At 40.2% G+C, this 22,066-nt stretch overlaps 1 protein-coding gene across 3 annotated transcripts in view; it reads left to right on the forward strand.

Annotated features, from left to right (window-relative positions):
• The window catches only part of LOC116317898 (sodium/calcium exchanger 1-like), a 132,164-nt gene that overhangs the window by 43,903 nt on the left and 66,195 nt on the right, over positions 1-22,066 (forward strand). For 2 of the 3 annotated variants that reach the window (XM_039609686.1, XM_039609688.1), the window contains exons 2-5: positions 19,382-19,645; positions 21,259-21,398; positions 21,532-21,684; positions 21,779-22,006. In XM_039609686.1, coding sequence (XP_039465620.1) covers positions 19,459-19,645; positions 21,259-21,398; positions 21,532-21,684; positions 21,779-22,006 — 708 coding nt within the window. In that variant the 5' untranslated portion in view covers positions 19,382-19,458. Of the gene's footprint in view, positions 1-19,346; positions 19,646-21,258; positions 21,399-21,531; positions 21,685-21,778; positions 22,007-22,066 lie in introns of those variants that run through there. The other variant, XM_039609687.1, reaches the window with a different exon arrangement.

Below are 22,066 nucleotides of genomic sequence, written 5' to 3' on the forward strand. Positions count from 1 at the left end.
ATGCTGATTGCTGGCGACTCTGCTGGTAATGCCACGAATTGATTGGCTGCAGAACCTGGAAAATTTTTCACCGCCTAATCCAAATCGCTCTCCTTTTTTGTCTCGGTGCCTTTGTCTCCGCTCTGTCCCCCTCTCTCTCTGTCCCTCTCTTCTTGGCCTTGCAGTCCATTCTCGAAGTGGATTTGGTTTGCTTATCTGTGGATAAGCCTCTGCTGCTGCTGTGTGCACGTTTGTGTGTGTGTCAGTGTGAGTCACTCTGCTAATTGCACCTGTTAAAAGTCTTGCCAGCCTCGTTGCTTAACTGTCCTAGTCATTACAATAGTGGCAGTAAAGGTCTATCCACATTCATTTGCATTTTACAGTTATTGTTTGTGCCTGTGTGAATATGTGAAGAAAATCTGAACTGATGTCGAAGTGTGTGTGTGTCTGTGTGTGTGTGTGCAGCCACTCAGGCTGGCGGGAACAGTGACTATTCTTTTCTTCATAATAGCAGTAAAGGTTCATTCCAGCTACTCCACATTGTCTATAGCTGCAATTTGCATGCATGTGAATGTTTAATTGTCTGTGCAACAGTAAAAATATGAAAGCTCCCTCTCCGCCCACACACCCTCTTACACACACTCTCTCTCTCTCTCTCACACACACACAGACACACACACACACACACACACACACACACACAGACACACAAAAGCAGTTAACCCCCCTCCCATTGCATAATTACAGCAGGGAAGTTTTTTGCTGCTTTTTTATTAGCAGGTTTATGAGGATTACGAGCAGAGATGCATGTTCTGGTTCCCGGTATCTGGGGGGATTTAGTGGTAGAACAAAGTTTTAAACACTGAGCAAACATTATTAATAGATAGTGAGAAAAAGATATCGAGCTCTGCGCTGCCCACCCTGTCACTGCAGCAAAATAAGCAGCCGCAGGACCGTGTTTGCTGAAATGGTGCTACACTTATTAACATGAATACACCGTGTTAGAAAAGCCCGTGCATGCATACGTTCTGTTTACTTTTGCATTGGCGTGGAGCCGATTACTGCGCTGCGCAGTAACTGTTAATTGGCTGCTTAAAACAGAAACCATTTCAGGATTCACAGACAACTGCCTGCACCTTGGTGAAGATATAATAATGTTGGAGCAATAAATGAGGCGTTTGGTAGCGGCACATCATGCCGCATATTAGCAATATGCAATCAGATTCATTACTTTCTCTTCTAATATAAGTAAAAGTAAATGCAAAATTATCATAACTATATATTAATTCATAATAACTGGCCATAAATTGGTGCAGGGAGAATGTAACTACTTATGGAAGCTCAGGGCATTGCTGCCTCAGGACAACAAAGGTCTTGGGTTCAAAGTGAGGTCACTATTTGGACTCTTTATGCAGACTGTGTGCTGTTTCCTCCGGGAGCTCTGGTTTCTCCCACCATCTAAAACATGTTAACTCGTCCGTCATTGTGCCCTTGACCAAGGCACCGTCTGACAGCTGGAATTTGTCCCAGGGAGCTGCAGATGGTGGCTGCCCACTGCTCCTAATGCTCAGGATGGGTTAAATACAGAAAAAACGATTCGACATTTAATCCAGAAACCGAGGAAGAAAGGCACCATCATTCTCTGTTGTGTAAGATGTATTTCAGGACATGTAGATCACTTACGGTTTATTGTAGGAGGAGGAGGAAGAAGATGCAAAGAAAGAGTAGAATGAGATTTGTACAAAAAATCTTGTTCTGGATCTAAAATGTTTGTGTTTTCTGCACCAGTCTGAGAAAAACAGTCTTTTTTCCAGACGTCTTATTAAAATCATTACGATTATGTCTTCAAAGACTTGTGTGCATGATTTCTAGTTTGAAGCTTGGGTGGTGCGGTGGTTAGCACAGTCAACTTTAAGCAAGAAGGTTCTTTGTGTGCTCCGGCTTCCTCCCAATATCCAAAGACATGCATGGAATGATGCTAATTTAGAATTGGTGATCTTAAATTGTCCCTATGTGTGAATGGTTCCCTGTTTTAGCCTTACCATAGACTGGTGACTAGGTGTACCCTGCCTCTCGCTCTCTGCCAGCTGGGATAGACTCCAGCCCCCAAAATGACCCTGAATTGGATAAGTGGAAGAAGCTGCATGGGCGTTGAATCTATGTAGAGCCTACGATGCAACCTACACAAGTGGCTGACCCCATTGCCAGCATTTATACCTGTGCACGGTGTGCCTCAGACAATCAACATGACAGATTAGTCATAGCGTGGTCATGGCGTTTTTTTATGTATGTAAGTGATAATGGAAGGGTTTGTGGTTATGACGTATTTAACACAGAAGTATAATTCCACTATAAGACTGTCATGAGTTCATTTTTTGGTGATTTTTGTGTCTAAATGATGATGTTAAAGCAATAAATGCTATTTATTAAGACTTCCTTCCAACATTTTGGCTTTTTTAACGGAATCCAAAAGTTTCGCAAACTAGTATATTTGTTTTGGATGGGAGTCTGTTTATGGTGCATGGCAACCAATGTTTATTTGCTTTAGCGCCACTGAGCATATTTATTTACAACATTATTCACTGTGTATTGTTAATATTAATGTCAGTACCACTATACTGCCTCACCCGTACTAAAAAGGAATCATTGCACAAAACTTCCTAAAAGTAATTGTATTTATTTTTATTAGGATATCTATTGTTTGTATGGCAACTTAGCTTCAGCCTGTTATTGTAATCCCCACTTAACAGCATAATTTATGAGGAAACCCCTGTAATCTAATTGATTTAGTTAATGTTGTCCCTGTGAATAATCTGCTAACACTACTCTCTGGTTTCTCCTATCTGGCTCACACACGCTCAGCACACAAACACACATTCTAAGAGCATCACCCACTCATTTCATACCCATTTCATACCCATAATGATAATGATAATAACTTTCCCTATCCCATTAATCACTGTGGTAATGCCACAGCAGAACAGCAGCAGAGGCCTGTTCTCTCTCGTTTTGTTTTGTCCCTCCTTCTGATAATCCCTTCTTTTATAATAATCTCACCTCCGATATCAGGTTGGCTCTTTTTGCACCGCACTCAAGCTAAGTGCTGTCCTCTTCATTGTTTAATATTAGTGGCAAAATTTTGCAACAGTAAATTAAGAGGTTTTCAATGTGTCACACAGCAGATGAAGATGCTTTGTGAATCTTTAAAATGACCGAGGGTAGACAGAGGTGCATAAATATGAACCTTTGCGGCTGCCTGAAATGTCTAACTGTAGCAATAACTATTATATTTATTCATCTTTTAAATAAGAATGAATCCTGCACAGGCTGATTACTAAAACCAGATGAATTAGAATAATGTGTCAGCATACAGGAGTACTTTTTGGTGAAAATTTACAGATTTTAATGGTTTCGCACATGGGCGGGGTAAAATGGCTCTAGAGCGCCACCTATGCATGGTTAAATGAAGTCCTACAAACACATAGTTTGAGCTATATGAATAAAATTTGGTACACATATGTATCATAGCAAAACAAACAAAAAAGTCTGGGGTCCATAGACCCAAACCCAACAGGAAGTCCGCCAATTTGACTTGACAGTGACATGTTTGTGCAGATTTTGCAATTTTCAGGCGCTGTACTTTTGCGAACTCCTCCTAGAGATATTATCAGATCAACTTCATATTTGGTCAGTCTCAACTACAGACTTGTGTCACATTAAATTGCGGAGCTTTTGAGTTTTCGTCATAGGGCGCAGTTTTCAGTTCTCATACTTTAATGAACTCCTTTTAGGGATTTAATCAGATCGACATGATCTTCGGTGAGTGGAATCTAAAGACCTTGCTGCTTTTCTCACCATGTCAGCCTTTCCATGCATGAACATGACAGAGCAGGAAGATCCCAGAAAAGAGACATAAATGCTTTTTATAAACTACTATGAGATCTACTATGAAATCTCCCTTAGATTAATCTTGATGGTCCTGCCTGAAAAAAAGATTTTGTATAATTTTGGTCTCCCTGGGTCATTTTCTGTGACCTTTTTTGTAGGTGAAGCATAAAGGTCCTCCTTATTCCCAGAGTCCCAGTGCCAGTGCGTGATAGTCCCATTCAATAGTCCATCCATGCGTGACAGCAAAGAGTAAGAGGTTTCATGATAGGAGGAAAGAGGGGAAAAAAATAGATGTCTATATATAGAAACTGAAAAGTGACAACTAGAAGCATGAAGAGTGTGGAAAATGGCTGCCTTACAGCACATGGTGCTGTTGCCACAGTGACTAATGGGATAACAAACTTATTCTGGCCACATGGGTTGAAGAAAGTCACTCATGCTTTGAGTATGTAAAAGAAGTAGAGGGAGTGGTTATGCATACAAAAAGTAAAATCACATCTCAGTGTGATGTTCAAATAAATGTACTGTGTGTATGGATGTATACTGACAGGTATTCTGTATATATGTATGCGCGTGTGTGTGGTTGTGTGTGTGTGGATGCATCCTCCAGTACTCAGGGATATGAGAGAGATCAGGAGGGATTAATGCAGCTACCAATAACTGCTCTTGCGGTTGCTTTCTCTCCCCTCTTCATCCTCATCTTCCCATTGACAATCACACATACATGCACAAGCAAATGACCCGTGTCCCTTTCTCTCTCTTTCTGCATCCTCTAAGCTCACAGTGATAAGAGGATTTTCTTTACACTTTTTATTAAAACTGTTGTTTACTTGCATAAAAGAGTGTCAGGCTAAGATGGGGGAAAAGGGGGACTGCATGCAAAGAAATACACTGACGTACCAGACAAGGGTGTGAGTCAGAAGGAAAGATGCATGAATGAAATAAAAGAAAAAAATTGGATGAGTAATGTTGTAGGTAATGACAAACACAGACCGCAAAAGAGAACATCAGGAGGTGAGCAGAGGCAAAAGAAAGAGCACAGGGGAGGAAGTGATTAGGAAGGACAGAAAAGAAAGGAAGAAGCAAACAAGAGCAACTTGCATCTGTGCAGTGGTAACATTTTCACTGTGACTGACACACACACACAAACCACATTTGGATTTTGTTGTCAAACTGTGCCACAAGTTCTAATCTAACATAGTCCAGTTCTAATGCTAAAAAATCAGATATGAACAGTGTTATAAACACTACATAGCGTTTAGTAATTCAATTTTCTCTCCACATATAGCGGTAATCACCGGACCTTTATCAAGTGCAGTGTCAAATCCAAGATTTTTTGGATGAGCTGGTTTTGTATTTAGGCTAAAACTCTGCCTGCTCAAGTAGTAAAGGGAGGAACATGCATACAGAAACCTATGTTGGTTTGGTTGTTTCTATGGGGACATTCATTGCAATTAATGCATTCCCAAGCCTTTTACCCTTACGTAACCATTACAACTAAATGCCAAAACCTTATCCTATGTTAAATCCTATCCAAACTTTATTCCTTAAACAAAGTCGTAACTTTCAAACAAGCCTGTGAGAAGAATGAGAGTTAATCGAGAGGTTTAATTATTGGAATCTTTGCAATCCACAATCAGCACGGCCACATTTTCAGCAGGCACATTTAATGAGTCAATCCATATATCTGTCCTCTTTTCAAAGCAATAAGAGACCAGAGAAAGCAATAATTCTAATTATTTTAAACTGAAGCAGCAAAAATAACCTGGGTTACACTTTTCCTAAGAGACACTGTAATCAGTCAAATGTAAGACCAGGGAATTAAACCAACCAACAGTGGCAAAGGAGGGGTAGGAGGTCTAGGCAGGGTGGCACATACCTCTTCAGTGAAGTATGTGAAAATCCCCTATATGTAAATGGAATGATTTTCATTTCATCACCATCCAACCAACTTACTATTAAATTAATAAAAAATTCAGCAAGAAAAAATACCAAGATTAAGTGAGGTTCATCGAAGAAAATCTACTGAGAATGAAAACACACTCAGCCTGCGAGCTGTGTATAAATATTAAATGGTATTTGTGCAAGCTAAACAGTAATGCAAATATCTTAAAACACATCTGGTAGTCTTTAGAGGTGGGAAGTAACAAAGTACTTTGTTACTTCTATTTTGTCACTGTACTTTGTCACACTTAAAATAAGACACAATTAGCTACAGAGTAACATTTCAGTGAGATATAGTAACTTGTTTTTAGACAGTGTATCTTGGATCTGGAGAATTTTCACTTCTTCAATTGGCAGATTTTTTTCACTTAATAAGATACTTTTGCTTGAAATAAGGGAAAAATCTGCCAATCTGCCAATGAAAATTCTGAGATGAGATATTTTGACTAGAAATTAGACAAATATACTTGGTAAGATTTTGAGTTTTTGCAGTGTGTTTGTAGTCTACAGCGCTGATGTTATATTCAAAGTGGCCCCAGTCTGAGATGGGAAAAGTCATGTTGTTTTCTCTTATGGTCGCTGCTTAATGTGTTTTACCAGAGAGCAAAAAGCCCAGTAGACTTTTGACCACTAGCCACAAAATTTAAAATTCACATTAAGCTAATTCTCCTTGAAGACATTCATCTCATTTATTCATTTTAATGGAGTTAGTTTGTTCACTCATCTAAAACCGCCAAAAAAAAAAGAAGAAAAAAAAAGTTGAACCTGCCTCAGCTTTTGCCGCAACTTCATATCAGTGTATGCTCAGTTGGGCATGTAGATAAGACAAGCTAAAGTAAGCTAAGCTAAACTAAGATAAGACAGAAAACATGTAAGCATGTATTCTTGGTGACACACTTTGTAAAATGAACACCATTTATTCTAACCTTTTATATCTTTATGGCAAAAAAAAGCATCTTATTGTAACTCTGCATTTTGCTGCTGCTTTCTTTTATAAAGAAGGAAGCACTCTAAAAAACATTGTATATCTGTTGATTAGGAATACTTTCCCGTGATTAAAAATAGAGAAACGTTCATTAGATTAACTATTATAAACTATTATATTACATTATAAGTATTTAAAACTATTAACTATTGCAATAAAACATTTTGCACCCGTTAAATTCCCACTGTTATCCAATGCTGTCCAAACTACCAAGCACCAGCACCATTCGATAAATGTTTGTATACAGTAGCTCAACAAGTAATATCTAATGTGTTAAATGCTGATATTTTGTCAAAGGTACTAACCGGCATCTCATAGCATAAGAAATCCTTTGATGCTATTGCTATGACTCTATGATGAGTTATTGTTTTGCAGGGACGTATTTTGGCAAAAGAAAGTTTAAAACACAGAGCTCTCGAATGGGAGACCAACCACCGTCTCCACTTGTTGTCAGGGTGCTCTTGAGCTTATTGTATTTTCTGACTCTTTCGTATTATGATGATTTAAGTTTCAGTTTAGCCTCAAGTTTAGTTCTTCCTATGTCTCTGAGTGTTTTGGGTTTCCCACGTTATGGTTATTTCTGTGTGAGGTTCCTCTTGCATCTTTGTCTCACCCCGTGTCGCCCGTGTGACTCTGTCGTGTCATTGTGTTTCTCAGTTCCCTCGTCCAGGTCTCACGTTCTGGCTTCCCTGTGTTTTGTGTTTTAACTTTGTTTTAATTTGCCCAGTTTGGTTAGTTAGTCAAGTCTCGGTTTCTTGTTTTGCCTTCTATTTGTATTATCATCCAGAATTTGATAAACTGCTCGCTTTTTGTTCAACATCACTCTCGCCTCCAGGTGTCTGCATTTGGGTCCACCTCCTCTCTCTGGCAGATTGTGACACTTGTAAAATTCACCACCCCTCCTAGACCTAAATGCAGACTTATGACCTCTTTAAAATTTGCATACAATATTGCGAAGGCCCATGTGTTAAGTCACCAGTTCAGGCTCTGGGATGAGGATGCATTGCCTCATTAACTACACTGGTAGTTATACAGTTAGAATTACAGTGAAAGATGTTAACTCTCCTCGTGATATCTGTATTTGCATTTCACTTAAAAAGTCATCTGTGAAGCAAAAAAAGTTAGAAAATCACAGCTGCATATTATTAGTTTTTGCATGCTGCTTGATTAGCTACACACACTCACACACACACGATACTGAATATGCATGGCCACCTCTGCCACTGGCAAAAATCAGCCTTATTTATGCATTCAAACAAATTAATTTCCTCCAAAGTTCTTCAGTGCTTCTGGCATCTGACACACACAACATAGGACAACGAACTAACTTTAAATATGTCCACAAACACCCAAATGGACATGCAAGTCCCCCACACAGCAAGCATAATCATATCATGCATCACCTTTTCTTGCATTAATGTCACAGCCCATTAAAACCCTTTTAAGCTTATTTGGCTGATATTCATGCCTACACAAAGTTTCACATGTTTACGCAGCAAAGCGAAGAGGGAACAGATAGTGAGGAAGGAAACGGAAAGTGAGAACTTGGACTGCAGGCCCATATCTTTCTAGTCTACGCAGTCTTATGTGGCATAACAACATGTAACAGCAAGAGTTGGATAACAATAAAAACTACAACAAACAAAATTAAATATAAAGGAAAAGGAAGAGAGTGGAGATGTTTTGCTGCTTCAGACAGGATAGTATTAACCGACACTGACTCGATAGCCTGTGGTGAGATTTGTACGATGCTCTTTTTTTGGCAGTACAAAAATGCCAAGATTGCTCTACCCATGAACTTCACTTCACCTTCTCCCGTTTCCTAAATTATTCAGAGGCCAAAAAAACCCCCACTTACCTTAAAGCCACATGACAAAAACAGGAACTGTTTTTAAATTCATATCACAACTTTTTTGACAGACAAAGCAAGCAGAATAAATGTAAGAGTAAAGGATAAAGAGAGAAGTTGTACCAAGAGCCATGGGATTGCATGTGAGCTTGCTTTGCCTCTGATTAACCTTTTGACCTCAGCCATAGGCGCAATTGCTATAAATCATGACATCTCACACTGATATATGTACAAGCACATCTCTCCAATTTGTGTCAGCTTATGGGTCTCATGAGTGTGCCAGTGTGAGCGCAGGTATTAGTTACATTGTGGGGACCTAAATCTGTTTGTCTCATTCTGGGGACTCATCTTTAATGGGGACAAAAGCCAAGCGCCCATAGTACAAACCATTAAATTCTAAGGTGAAGACATGTTTCAGGGTTCAGGACGAATAGATTTCAGTTAAGGTTAAGTTAAGTAGACATGGTTCAGGTTCAAGCAGCTCAACAGACAATGAATATAAGTCAGTGTAATGTCCTCTGAAGTCATGAAAACAAGATTGTGTGTATAAAAGTGTGCGTTTGTCCTCAGGGTGATGGATAAGCCCAAGGCAGATCGATGTTGAGCACAATCCTGTAGGGAGAAACATTGAGTGACCAGACGAGTACTGACCACACACACACACACACACACACACACACACACACACACACACATATAAGCATACACTTAGCGACATATCAACAAACTCTCCTCAAAGCCTGCAGCTGTTGGCCTGTGAAGTATTTGGGCAGATAAACTTCAAAGATATTCGCGTCTCCAACTGCATTTGATTTTAAAAATACATATTCAGTGTTTGTACTTTTGCTTAGATCCCGCTTCAAGAAATAATTGGCTAACAGCTTACACCTTTTTCACATTACAGGACTGTAGTGACCTGCCTTCATATATTCACTGTTACAAGTTTTTGTGTCATTCTGCTAAACTGAAGGCGGATGAGGAATAGGTAAGATCCGGTGGGATGCATTTGTGAGCATTGCAAATACTTTTGATGCAGCATTTCTCTCTGTGGATGCACCGTCCTCAATCACAGCTACAGTTCCTCCGATCCAAGCTTGAATCATACATTTATTTTATAAATGCATTGAGTTGAATATAACACTGCAAAACCCAGAATATGGATTTAATGTCTAGCTTTCAGTCATTATCCTCTTTGGAATTACAGATACACGGACACACGGATCTTTAATCCAAAGCTCGCTGAAGCATGTGCAACACTTTACGGTGACTTATAAAGTTATTTAGAGGCTTCCTGTGTCCCTTCTTTTCTTTCCATTCAGCGTGCATTACTATCACTTTAAAATCTGCACCGTGCTCTGGAGAATGTGGAGCACTTTACAACATTCTCTAACACGCTTGGACAGCTGTATCCATGGCCCAGTGGGGCGCATTCACTATTGCCCTTAAATCTGCCTAATTATGCATCCCATCAGCTCTTCAGCCACTCGATATCTGTAATCTCGGAGCCACACACACTCTGCTTCTCTTTCTCCACCACTTTCTACATCTCTTTTCATCTCCTCTCCTCATTTCTTGGGTTATCATCTTTATTACCTTGCACGCTTTTCTGCTTTCTCCTCTTCCATTCCACCCCCCTGCTCCGCACTTGCGTCATCCTCATCTTATGTTCAATCTTGTCCTAACTGAGAAACCAAGCTGTTCTAGCAACATGTCCCTCAGGCCAATGTGACCGCTACCTCCTGGGTTCGCCTCTCGGTCTTATTGCATAATTCCCCATCTTGCAACCCCTCCACACCTCAACCCTGCCACCAAACCCCCTCTACCTCTTTCCCTACAAGCCTTGAACTTTGACCGCCTCAGCCAATAACCAGTCATGCATGCATTTTATTTTTCACACAAACACAATATTTACATTGCATCCATTTACACCCAGTAAACTCTGACGCACAGCACAGCACCAGTTAATTTACAGAGTTCAATCCACGCACATACAAACATAAACACAAATACTCTTGCTCTCTGTCATTCTTTGTGAAGAAGTGAGGACACTTTTGTTTGAGACAAAATGAAAGAATAGATTCAAGAGGTGAAAAAGATTGTGAAAAGTGAGATTCAATAATATTAGCATTGGTTTGTATGTACCTCCATTTTTGCAGAATGCACAAAAGTGAAGTTCAGACTGAAAGGAGATTAAGTCAGCAATACCAAAAAGATCTGCAACAAAGGCTTAAGGCTTATCAGATTTAAGAAAATATCAGAAAAGGGATCTGTTTTTATATTCAGACCTAATGAAGATAAAAGCAGATTTATCCTAACTAACTAACTAACCAACTCCAAATCTTTCTAACAAAAACCTACCAGGAGGTCTCATCCTGCACGATAAGGCTTCATCTGAAATTATATATGATTAGGATCCAGATCTATTTATTCTTTTAAATGTATAATTAAAACCTTATAATCTTACGCCCCCCTTAACACTCAAGTACTAAAGGTACAGATGGATGTCGCTAAGTGTGACCAATCCTTTAAAGAGCACTGTGGTTTAGCTTTACGTTGACATCATTCGTGGTGTCCTGGGTAGGATGACTTTGTTGATAGCGGTAGAACCTGAGTTCAGTATATAAATTAAGCTTAAGCTTAACAATAATCATACCTGCAAGCCTCAGGTCTGGCAAGAAAGAGAATGAAGCTGTTTATATGAACAGTGAGTAAAACTTAATAACAAGGAGGATGAGGACAAGACAAAGTCTGGAGGGGTGGCATAATAAAGGTAGCGAGAAATGAGAAGGTAAAAATGTCCAGCTTGACTTCCTGACAAGTAATTTTTCTACCTACATACCACACATCTGCTTTCTTTCTAACCTTCAAAACAACATACACCACAGCCATGCCATAAAACCAAGACATGACCTGGGATTTAAAGGGAGATAGCAAATAGAGAATGCAATGAAATGCATATTTGCAGTCCTCAGAGAGTAAATAAATCTGGGTCTAGCCACTTCTGTGTTGTATTTGTATAAAGCTTTTATCTGAAAGAGCAGCAACATATTAAAGTACTGCCACACAACCCTCACATTTCAGCAAAGCACCTTTTCTCACAGCTGCTTTGCACTAAAAGGTGATGACATACCACTTTGGCTCATTATTTAAACAAAATATTATGTGGTATGTTTAGCTGGGGTTGTGTTAGCTATGTGAAAATAAGGAATTTTAGAACTGAAGAGAAGGGGAGCTTGACACTAGTGCAGCCGGTTGAATCAAATGTCATTTGTTCCTAACACAACAGTGTCTGTGTGTGTCTGTGTGCGTCTGTGTGCATGTGCGTCTATTTGTTGTGATGTGCTCTGTCAAAAAAGGCAGATCAACAAAAGACAGCTGATGCGAATCAACAATCATAGTCAATTGTCTCGCTGCTTCCATTAAGCGGGTTGAAGCTTGTGACGTGCTTTAGAGAGGGTGTGAACACGAAGGCTGTCTGCCTTCATCTAATCCTCCAGTGTCTCCACTTAAAGCTGGTTAATTTGTCCATCCCTGTGGTTAGATTTTGTCCTCTGATAGTTAAGCGGCAAAAAGAACGAACAACAGGTGTATCTGCTTAGATCTGTCTGATTGTAGTATAGAATAGAAACTGTGTTGTTTGCTGGTTTCAAACAAAGTTAAAATTGTAGATTGTACAATTGTATCGCTAAAAGAGTTGACCCAGTTGCAAATTATTGCATTAAGAAGATGGTCATGGCAGTCTAACACTGGCTCAGGTGTAAGGCGGGTCATCTGCTCACCACAAGGTTGGTAGTTCAATCCCTGGCTTCTCTAGTCTGTATTGCAAAATTTCCTTGGGCAAGATACTGAACCCCGAGTTGCTCCTGATGAGCCCTTGACTGCTAAAACAGAGCAGTCAAAGCACTCTATAAGAGAGATAATTGCTATTTCTATAAAAGATGGATATAGCTTCCAGGTCTGAAAAGTGAGATTTATATAAAATTTCCTAATGGCCAGAAGGGGGCGACTTCATTGGCTGCAAAAAGAAGTCGTGTAGAAGTCAAGGAGAAAATGGCTTTGGTTCCTTTCATCCATCAGTAAACACTTTCTTGACTGGTTTATCATCTCTGTTACTAGTTTGAAGTCTTACTCGATGCAACATGATGTTCATTTTATACATTTTGTGCCCACTTGGAGTAAAATAAATGATAAAGAGGTCACTACCATTCGTTTTCTCAGTCAGATCCACCCTTTTCTCATTATGTCTGGTTTCAAGATCTCAGATGTGACAGAAAACTGTTCAGCTTCTAAAAGAAGACTTCACAAAGCAGTGGGCGATGTTACAGTGTTTACAGTCACCTTTACATTCTGTGGTTACACCTGATTGTATCAACTCTTTGTATGTACAAAGGCAGTCTGGAGGAACAGCAGAGTCTGCCGCTGAACGCTGAATCCCTGTAAAGAGAACTGATTACAAAGTGTGCAAACACTGAATGGCATTTAATGAAAAATGTAGACCATGTAGTCCTTTCATCCTTGTAATTGCAGTGGCGTCCAACACTGTCAACAAGCATCAAACAATGATCAAATTTACTGGTATTTTCACACATTCGTAAGTTCACACGAACACCTGTCGGCTTGAGTGAAAGCAGAAAAAGCCATTTGGCAGGAGTGTGTCTGTGCTTGTGTGTGAATCAGCGCAGCCGGGAGTATTTGTCTCTGTGCCAGTGCATGTGTTGATATTCTCATTTACATACATGCATGCATACACACACACAAGCATTGCTTTTATGTCAGAAGAGGTCATTTTGTGTGTGTGATAAGTCAGAATGATTCAGTTCTTACACGGAGAAGTCTTGAGGGAATAAGGAACAAATGCAGCACAAACACAAGCACCAGGGTTAAGAAGTCATTCGGAGCCTTGGACTTGGCCTCAGGCCTTGAGGAAAATCCGACTAACACAATAAAAATGCTATTTTTCCTCTGCTTATACTCCAGTAATATGTATTAGGTCTTATGAACAAAGCCCCTTGTCATAAACATCAAGTGGACAACTTTTGGGAAAACAAACAAAATAAATGTGTTTTTTTCTGGTATAATAAAAGATTGACTGAGGGTAACATGTTCTTAGGGTCCTTCTTTCAGTCGGTACAATCTCCTATTATTCTGCTCATCTTTCCTTTTCTCATCTGTGTGCAGACATCTCTGTTTGCACATTATCACTTAAAGGTTGCTTTAAGAATGCTCTGAAAATTAGAAAGCATCTCGACTCAGCCCTGGAAAAGGCTAATAGCTTTTTTTAAGTACAAAAGCCTCAATACAAATTAGAAGAACCTTGACACAAATCAAGCTGGTAAGCTTCAGGTACGGCTACATAAAGCCACAGCCATTTATTTCTACATTTAGCCCCTGCGTTTGTGTTTGTGAAAGCCCATTCAGAGGCTCTCACCAGACACTCAGAGCTGAAATCCATATAAGACTAAGGGGACTTTTTAACCCATAATTCCCTCCATTATCAGTGTTTGCACCAGCATGAACTGTGTAGATATTTTAAGCTGAAACAGCTTTAGATTTGTTTACCGATCAGGATGCTATAAAAGGAGCAGGGATGTTGAACTAAAAGGAGGTGTGAAAGAGTGGTTGAGCGGGGGATATTTAGAGGTGCTTGAGACATGAAGTGGTGACAGTCAATGTGGGCAGAGAGAGAGACGGAGGACAACAGGACATTGACTTGGAGACATGAGGGTGAAGGAGGCGTGGGTGACTGACAACGAAGCTGAGAGGGAGATGGAAAAGGAGATCAAGCAAGTGAGAGAAAAACAGGAAATAAAGGATCAGAAATGAACTTTAGGGACCTTTTCAGCAGCAACGCGATGATTATGATTTAAAATGATCCAACTACTACTGTGAAAAATCTAGAAACAAAAAATATACCATTCACTATCACTGAATAGAAATTCATCTTCATGTTATCATATGTTGTCAGAAATCTGTAGACCAGCTGTTGATGTGAGCTACTCCTGTTTGTGCTGTTGTTAGCCTGCTAGCTTATCTCCTGCCTGGAGGAGCTGGAAGTCCTAACATGCAAAGAATGTGCATGTTTTCTGCCAGTGTACTACAAGCATGCACAGTATCAATATGGGTGTAGCCATCATGACATCACCCACTAGGTTCGGTCTCAGCATTTATGCTACATTTCTGAAGAGTTTGAATTTCTGAGTTTCCAGTTTTATATTTTTTTGTGGATTGCCCCCTCAACTTGGATAGCCCACTCGGAAAGCCAGAGCAGACCAACATGCTCCAAGTTAGCTACCCAAGATGGCAGCAGTGAGCATAAACAGTGAGCCACTGTTGTGTATTTGTGACTCACTAAATAAGCCATATGCAGAGCACTGACTCCTCTATCCATGAATGTGCTACAGCAGTGTTTTAAGTCAAACAAGAACAAGTATTATGCTTGTGATAGGCGTGTGGCTCTAACTTGCTAAGTGCCTAAAACAAATGTTTTCTTGCTTTTTCTGGAACATCTAAGCTCTGAGGTGTCTGCAACATTAGTGTCGCTGTGTTGCCTTTTTTGGAGCCAGAAGTTACCTTGTAAAGGTTGCTAATGTGAACTTTGTTAGCAAGCTGCATTCATATGGGTGCAATACATAGACACTGATATCTGAGAATTAGTGCTGATGAACTACCAAAACACTCAACAAAACCAAAACACGAACTTGGCACACAGCAAGTCAAAAATGTTAGTCAGATAATCTGTTAACTAATGTCAATGATGCAGCTCATCCAGCTCACAATCCATCACAATTCACAGGTTATTGTAATATGTTAAATACAAAAAGAGAGTCATAAGTTTTCTTGTCACTGGTTGGTTGTGTTACACAAACTAATGCGCAGAGGTGGCAAAAGTACAGTAATTCTGTACTTAAGTAGAAGTACAGATAAAATACTCCATTAAAAGTTGAAGTACTGATTCAATTTCTTTACTCAAGTACAAGTGAAAAAGTACCAGCTCGGAAATGTTCTCAAAGTATTGAAGTATGAAGTATTCAAGTAGCTCCTTGAAGAACATTTCTACCACTTATTTTTATGCAAAGTTAATTGAACCTTGTGCTACGTTAATGTAATATTAAAATAATATTATTGGATAGGAATAATACCGAAGTACAAATACAAAGTGTTTGATCTTATCAATTCTGTGGTGATATAGGATAAAATGAAAATACTCTCAAAGGTACCAACAGTACAAAAACAACAGTAAAGTATATTTTAATACTTTGAAGTAGTGGAAGTGAGGCCTAAGTAATGCCAGTGGGCTCCAGCTCCAGCTACACCCCTTTTCAGTGTTGTTGTTTTGAAGGGGGAGACTAACCATAGAGGCTAAAACAGGGGGGTGGGAGGGCATGTAAGCATGCTTTTAAGGCTGTAAACTTGGACCATTTAACATGGGAGGCTATGAGGATTGTCTCCGTTTATCACTGCTGCGTGGCTGTAGGCCCACAGGTGAAAAGTCACACGCTGAAGGCTGGATTACTAACGAGCAAGGCAGGAAGTGCCCGAGAACTGAGAGCCTCCAGGGCTCTGGGTGCACAGCGTATTGCAACACAAAAGGACATTATGAAGCAGAAATGATAAAGGGAGTTAAAGGATTTTGCACATGAATGTATACAGGTCTGAACAGAGACTTTTATCTAAGCCTGTGAACAAATTTTAAAAAAGAAAAAGCTTTTTGTTGCTCCAGCGGGAGTTGTGTGAAGTCTGACAAACAGCCGCAAGCAGTCAGTGCTGAAGACTACAAGTAGAAACTGAAAAAAGTTTGAGTGCACAAAAAAGTGAGTTTCCCAATATCTCATCTCTGCTTGAGGCTATCAGCTCGAGGTTACAATAGGTTTTACATGCATAACACACCTGAATCAAACTGTCAGTGGTCAACGTGCATTATGGGTAATGCATGAACTTTGTTTCAACAATGCAGTAGAACGCATAGGTGTACAAGTTTGAAGTATATTCACGTCTAATGCAATGACTGTGTGCCTAATCAAGATAAAGACCCTCAGATTACCTTATGCCTCCCTGGAGAACAAAGTGTGTACAAAGTTGCCAAAACACATTTTAGTACCAGGAGGACGTGCATGATTTCTAAACATAAACCCGAGATGTGACCACTGCAAACAAAACAAAGCATGCTGCAATGCAGGAGTGAAGTCATTTTTGGTTAAAAGGGAGAAAAAATAAATACTGAAAAAGAAAAGGGAGCGATAGAAGAAGACGGCAGAGGAGAGAAGTGACTTAAAGTGACAGGTTGTTGTCAGAGCGGCGAGACCCTGGAAGATAGATTAAGACAGGGTCAGCAACTTGACGCTAATGTCACGACTCATGACTAACCGCGGCTGTGTGTGTATAGGTGTGTGCGTGTGTGTGTAAAAACAGGGTCAGCGGTTTTTATTTGTCCACAGCGGACTAACCCAGAGAGTGGAGCGTGTGTGTGTTTGTGTTTGTTTGAGAGGATGTCAGTACGAGGCCAGGAACTTCTGCACCGTGAGGGTGCTTGACACAGTTTGTGCATTTGGGTGTTTTTTGTGTATTTGTGCATGTGTGCGTGTCTGTCTCCATGACCGTTTGCACTTGTTTGACCTAACGCTGCCAGGTCAAACCATTTCGCTTCCCTTTGTTTTGGTGCATTTTCCCTCACAAACCGTTCACGCTGAACAGCCACTTGTCCTCCTCGTCACAAAAACAGATTGCTGTTGTATCTCTGCTGTCGACTGCTTGTTTCCAGCTTAGCTTATGTTTGGTGCCAGAGAAATGTGCAGCAAAGAGCAGCATTTAAAGCTGCTCTTTGCTTTAAATCCTGCAGTAACTTGCATGTAAAGATTCAAGATTCACACATGAAAGACTACAATCAAGGCCAATGGTGGGAACACAGAAAAAAATCGATGGAGAATGCCCAAATTTAAAGGAATCAGTGTTGAATGTTGCTACATTCAAATTCAGAGTTTTATTTGTTCGGTCTTCTATAGCAGGGAGTGAAATTGCAATCTTTAAACCTTCAGGGATGGATTGATCCATTTTGGCGAGAGATATTTAATTCATATATTTATTTATATAGCCCTAAATCACAACAAGGCACTTTATATTGTAAGGTAAAGACCCTATAATAATTCAGAGAAACCCCAACAATCAGACTGCCCGTATATATGAGCAAGCACTTGGCGATAGTGGGAAAGAAAAACTCCCCTTTAAGAGGAAGAAAGCTCCAACAGAACCAGCGTCAGGGCGGGGCAACCGTCTTCCACAACTGGCTGTGGGTGTGAGAAGAATGATTAAATGCAGAGCGGTGTAGAGACAGTAAACACAGCAGTAACACAATATCACATTGCAAACCTGGCAAGGCAAACATTTCTTGTTTGGGGCTATCTACTTATTAAGTTCAGCATTTTAGATTTGAGCTCAGTTTTGGTCTCCACCAATTCCTGTAAAAAGTAACTTGCTCCGTAGCTAAGAGCTCACATTGCGTGCCTCATATAAGATTTGACTGTTTAATGCAGAAAAGAGTCTGTAGAACAGTTTTATTAAAGGACCCTGGATGTTTTAGCTATTCTGGGGCCATCCACTCTGTCCACTGTAACTGGTGTCTTTAAAAGAGTAAATGAACCAGCCAATTTGTTGATGGTAGGGATACACGGAGCATGCTGATCATTGTACTAGACCAGTGGTTCTTAACCTTGTTGGAGGTACCGAACCCCACCAGTTTCATATGCACATTCACTGAACCCCTCTTTAGTGAAAAATAAAATATGATTTTTTTCAAATTCAAGACATAGATATGTTTTTTACTGGTGCACAAAATGAGCCGTGCATGTCACGGCGGAGGCTCTGCCGAACCCCTGAGACCGACTCACCGAACCCCGAGGGTTCGATCGAACCCAGGTTAAGAACCACTGTACTAGACAGACAGCAAACGAGCCAAGCACGATGTGAAAGAGACACAAAACTAACTGATTTCTTTCCCTGCAATGAAAACATCCCTCGTGGTTTTCTCCAAGACTGATTCTGACTAGAATTGATTGTGTTCTCATAAAAGCATAACCATCGTCTGTGATTGCAGTTTGCCAAGGGTGCTTTTGTTAATTATTTATTATCAAAATAGAGTTTTTGTATTCATATTTTAGCAATGGAACATGTAACTGTGCAACTGTAACAACACTCCCTGTCTAACAATCTCCAAGTTCTTACTGTCTGCTTTGCTGCGAAGCTGCTATTGACTGTTCTGTAATGATTGATTTTTTTCATCTGGGTTCCCGAGCAGCTCCAGCTGGCTACATCTGCTTCAGCTTTATTGTTTTAACTTTATTACAGATGCTGGCTACAAGTGCATCATCATTTACAGCACTTCTACAGACTCTTTCTTAAACTTCTCTTTAAGTAATGACTTTCCATTATTGCTTTTATTGCTTTTTCATTTCATTTTATCTGTTCAAATGCATTGTAAAGCACTTTGCAACTATGTTCTATTGACTTCTAGGAAGAAAAAAAGAAGTCGTCACACATATAAGGTTTCGCTGACAGCCCACCTGGGCTGTTTTCCTCACATGAAACACAGGGCAGGATTTCAGAACGTTTTAATTAAAGACACCTAGCAGTTGTTTTCATACTGAATATAATTAAGTGAACTGAAACAGTTTGTGCGAAAATTCATAAATAGGTGTTAATGAACGGTGAAGTACTTAATCCACCCTTTCTCTGTCTGTCTCCAGGTTTTAGGTATCGACCTACACTGAGCTGACCCAGAGCACAACTCGGTAGAGTCCAGTGAAGGTCCACATCAGCAGAAATGGCTCCGGCAGCCATGTCTAAGCCTCCGTCCTCTCTCAACTCACTCCGCCCTTTCCACTTTTCTCCCTCTTCTTTCCTTCTCTGCCTCCTTCTCTCCTTCTTTTTGCTGCTGTCATGCCCTGGATCGGTCAGTGCAGGTGCGGGAAAGAAAAACTGTTCCTCTGGTGGAGACCCCTGTCAGGAAGGTGGGTCTGTGAGAAAACTGCAGTTTAATGTGAATAAAGAAACACTGACATGATTAGACTTCTGTTTGCAAAAACTTGGCTGGTACACAGGCAGCAACCCATTGTATTGAACCCTCTCAGTTCACTGCACTCACTGAGAGGTTTACATGCAGGAGAACAGATAAACATGATGATCCGCCTGACACTCAACACATTTCAACACATTTTCTCCTTCGCTGATTATGGAGTATTAACATGCTAGTGAACACAAACTCTATCTGTGCTCTATTCCAACTCCATCCATTGTTTTTTTAAACTTGGACTCTATTTCTCTCATTCTGAACCTCAAGCAGCTCCTCATTTCATCCTCTGTATGAATCAAGAGATTTTACTTCTTTTCCTCATCCATTTAATCCAGCTTCTTTCTGATTGGCTTCCACACATAAACAGAAGGTTTAAACAGCAGGTGGGTGGAACTTCTGTTTTCACAGCCAATGCTGTGTGCTTAAGATGACCATATTGAGATGACGGGCAACATAAAGAGCCAATAACAAAATCAAGCAAAGCAGAAAATACCCAGCAGTCAATTTTGGAGCTTTTGCTTGCCTCACAGTGGGTGTTTGATAAGTGAGACAAAATATTGAACAACATTCGCAACATCATGCTGACCAGAGGAACTTAAAGAAGCTTATTGGTCAAGAATATGAAGTCAAACAACTGTTTTAGATTTTATGTATTAACAAACTTGCCATATCTTGATATGCTGTGCCAATCTTAAAGAAATTAAGGAAAATAAAAGCACAGTCATTATCAGTCAGGGATTGGCCGCCTCAGCGTATGGAGCTCAACATTTTTGAAGCAGTGTTGTATCATCCTGACAGTGAACAGAACAAAAAGCAGCCAGCATCCAAAGAAGAGCGTTGGATGTCCTTCTAGAAGCCTGGAGAACTAAAGCAGAACTATACTAAACTGTTGAGCTTGTTAGAATCGTATAAACTGTGCTGTTGCTTTATATACTTTTGCACATTTTCCATTTTCTTAGCAAAGTATTAAAAAATGAGGCATGACGCAAACGTTTTGCACAGTATTGTGTGTTTCTCTCATGATACCACTTAATTATTCTAAGCCAAGTAGTATAACTTCTTATAACAGCATATTTTCCAAGTCCATTCCATGTGTAACATTGAAGGGACATGTTTGCTAGGTGTTAATGGTCTATTAAAGTGGAATAAAGTCAGGAGAATATTCACGACAGTCTCACATCAGGCATCGGAAAGGTCTGCCAGCTGAGTAAAAATGTGCCACCGGTGAGTTAAAAGTGAAATATGTCAATTTAATGCCACAAATCTAGAGCGTTGATCACTTTGGGGTAAGTTTTCATGCTTTCGTTAACTTTAGCAGTTCCACTGAGTTTTAGTAGGACAAATGGGACCATATAGAAAATTTCCCACTTACAATAATCTTTAATGAGGTTATGCCTCTGTGGTTTCCACAACATGCTCACAGTGGCAGGCTTTATAGGATTAGAGAGGCGGAGAATGATTACACAACACTGTTGCAACCAAATATTCCCTGTGATATCGCTGAAAAATGATTTTACATTTTTCCACCTTTATCTTTTCTTTTGATTGCAGGAGTGGTGCTGCCTGTCTGGAACCCTCAGAACCCCTCTGTAGGAGACAAAGTGGCACGAGCCATTGTTTACTTTGTAGCACTCATCTACATGTTCCTGGGTATGAGCATTATAGCAGACCGGTTCATGTCTTCTATAGAGGTAAGTCAATGAATATTCTTTGAATTGTTATTAGATTGCACTGTAAGTTTCTGATATTAGACCATTAATAGGTAACCTGTATAAAACAATTAAATGCAATATTATTTCTTTCTTTACGCCCTCTCCACTCCAGGTGATAACCTCCCAGGAGAAGGAGATCACCATAAAGAAGCCGAATGGTGAGACCACCACAGCCACCGTGAGAATCTGGAATGAGACTGTTTCTAATCTCACTCTAATGGCCTTGGGTTCCAGTGCCCCTGAGATACTGCTGTCTGTTATCGAGGTCAGTGCAACATGAGCCTGCAGGCTGCACGTCAGATTATCTGATAGAGAATGTAATGGAAAGACAGTAATCTTATTTTCACCTCCAACTGCAGGTGTGCGGTCATGGTTTTGAGGCTGGTGATCTAGGTCCCAGCACCATTGTGGGCAGCGCCGCCTTCAATATGTTTGTCATCATCGCTCTGTGTGTGTATGTGGTCCCCGACGGAGAAACGCGCAAAATCAAACACCTTCGGGTGTTTTTTGTCACAGCGGCTTGGAGTATCTTCGCCTACATCTGGCTTTACCTGATTCTGAGTGTCTTTTCCCCTGGAGAGGTGGAGGTGAGGACAGTTTTAAGTAAAAACTGCTGAAGTTTAAAGAAAGAAATCACTGGGATGAAA

This window comes from Oreochromis aureus, linkage group 3, assembly GCF_013358895.1.
Source record: "Oreochromis aureus strain Israel breed Guangdong linkage group 3, ZZ_aureus, whole genome shotgun sequence".
Taxonomy (NCBI): domain Eukaryota; kingdom Metazoa; phylum Chordata; class Actinopteri; order Cichliformes; family Cichlidae; genus Oreochromis; species Oreochromis aureus.